Genomic DNA, 1,907 nt, shown 5'->3' on the forward strand with positions numbered 1-1,907 from the left:
GTCCTCCACAGAGCTGCAGAGGAAGGTCCTCCACAGAGCTGCAGAGGAAGGTCCTCCACAGAGCTGCAGAGGAAGGTCTGGCGAGTCCACACAGCATGGGAGAAAAATGGTTAGAGCGGGTCTAGACCGCTCTATAATTTACAGATAGAGTAGGTGGTGTTGTGGTGTTGTTGTGTTGTTGTTGTGTTGTGTTGTGTAACTGGTTTGTGTCATTTTCAGACACCAGATGTGTGTTGTTGGGTTGTTGTGTTGTTGTGTTGTGTTGTTGTGTTGTGTAACTGGTTTGTGTCATTTTCAGCCACCAGGCGTGTGTCATCTACATCATCAACATGACGATGCCCACCGACCCTCTGGACAGCACCATGACCACTTTTCCTGGTTGTGAGTTGCATTAATACACACAGACACATACACAAACACACACATACAGAGACACACACATACAGACACATGCACAGAGACAGACACAGACACACACATAATTTTTATAGTCCAGTGTGACTATTATCGTCCACACTTATTATTATTCTTCCGCCAGATTTTTCTTCCCGCTACTAGTCCCGGAGCGTTGCCAACACGCGCACACACAATACATCAAAACGTGTGTAATGATTGTGAATGGTGGGCTATGACTTTTCTAAGAGATTTGCAGCGCGGTGTTACCAAAATCGGCAAAAAACGTGGCAAAATTTTTCATTGACTTGAATGGGAAATATTTGGGAAAATGGCTCAACATTGCTCCAAACCCCCCCTCTTTGGGACCGGGCTGTATCGCCATACTTTAACGTAGAAACATTATTAAAAGTTTAAACCGAAGACAAGACTTTGGTGTTTATTGGGCTGAATGGGCGTTCAGATATCAAGCACGGTTTGTCCCAAATCCGAGTTTACGTATCGTCCCGTTTTTAGACCGTCTCAGATTTTCCAATATGTGTGTATGTGGTGGAATGTTGATTAAAAAAATCATCTTGGTTCTCTCTCTAAAACTTGCTCCCACGCCAACAATTCTAACTTGTCAAGAACAATTTATACATCACAACGTAGGTATTCTTGTCTAGTTTCAGCCAATGTGCTCATGTATGCGATATGAATTATACTTTCCACTCAGCGACCTTTCAAATGACAAGATTTCCCAATCTTCCTCCATTCACTGTAATGTTAAACATCGTCCACATTTCTGAGCAGAACGCAGAGCAAAGCACTTTTTCACATTGCTGATACGCCCACATTTATAAGTTTATCTACATAAATATTATATCAATACGTACACAAAGGCCTTCTGGTGCCCACGAGAACCTTATTTTATTGATATCTAGTATCCCTTTGATGATATGATAATTTGTTTGAGAGCTTGTTCAGTATCTGAATAGCTGGTGACAGCAGGTGCCAGGTGCAGTCGTTAACTGATTACAGATCAAAGAGATGACATCCCAGAGATGAAAGGCTTCCTATTGGTCCTTAGTAACCAGGCAACCATACTCTGTATGTGTGTCTGTTGACATCTATCTGTCTCCCTCTCTCTCAGACACACACACAGAGACAGACACGCACACACGTCCTAACGTCTTAAATAGGTTTTGAAGTTATATCTCTGAAGGGTTAAGACACTTATTATTTTTTATTAAGATTTATTGCTATTCACATGTGCACCAAGTAGGAGGCACACGGATGAAATTACTGCGGAATTTTCTAGTTGCACTTGTTGTTTGTGTTGGTGTTTTCCTCACGAACGCACAAACCTGACCGAATGAAGAAAAGGAGTAGATTCCTCTCTAAGACAGACTGAAATCATGTGATCGTGTGTGTGTGTGTGTGTGTGTGTGTGTGTCTGTCTGTGTGTGTTTCTGTGTGTGTTTGTTTCTTTGTGTGTGTGTTTTTGTGTGTGTGTGTGTGTGTGTGTGTGTGTG

The 1,907-nt window shown here is 42.2% G+C and overlaps 1 protein-coding gene across 1 annotated transcript in view; it reads left to right on the forward strand.

Moving 5' to 3' along the window:
* LOC117957218 (saxitoxin and tetrodotoxin-binding protein 1-like) overlaps positions 1-1,907 on the forward strand; it is an 11,510-nt gene that overhangs the window by 4,954 nt on the left and 4,649 nt on the right. The window contains exon 2 of the mRNA XM_034892814.1: positions 303-381. Within this exon, the coding sequence (XP_034748705.1) occupies positions 303-381 (79 nt within the window). The remainder of the gene's footprint in view (positions 1-302; positions 382-1,907) is intronic.

Source organism: Etheostoma cragini, chromosome 14 (assembly GCF_013103735.1).
Source record: "Etheostoma cragini isolate CJK2018 chromosome 14, CSU_Ecrag_1.0, whole genome shotgun sequence".
In the NCBI taxonomy this organism is placed as follows: Eukaryota; Metazoa; Chordata; class Actinopteri; order Perciformes; family Percidae; genus Etheostoma; species Etheostoma cragini.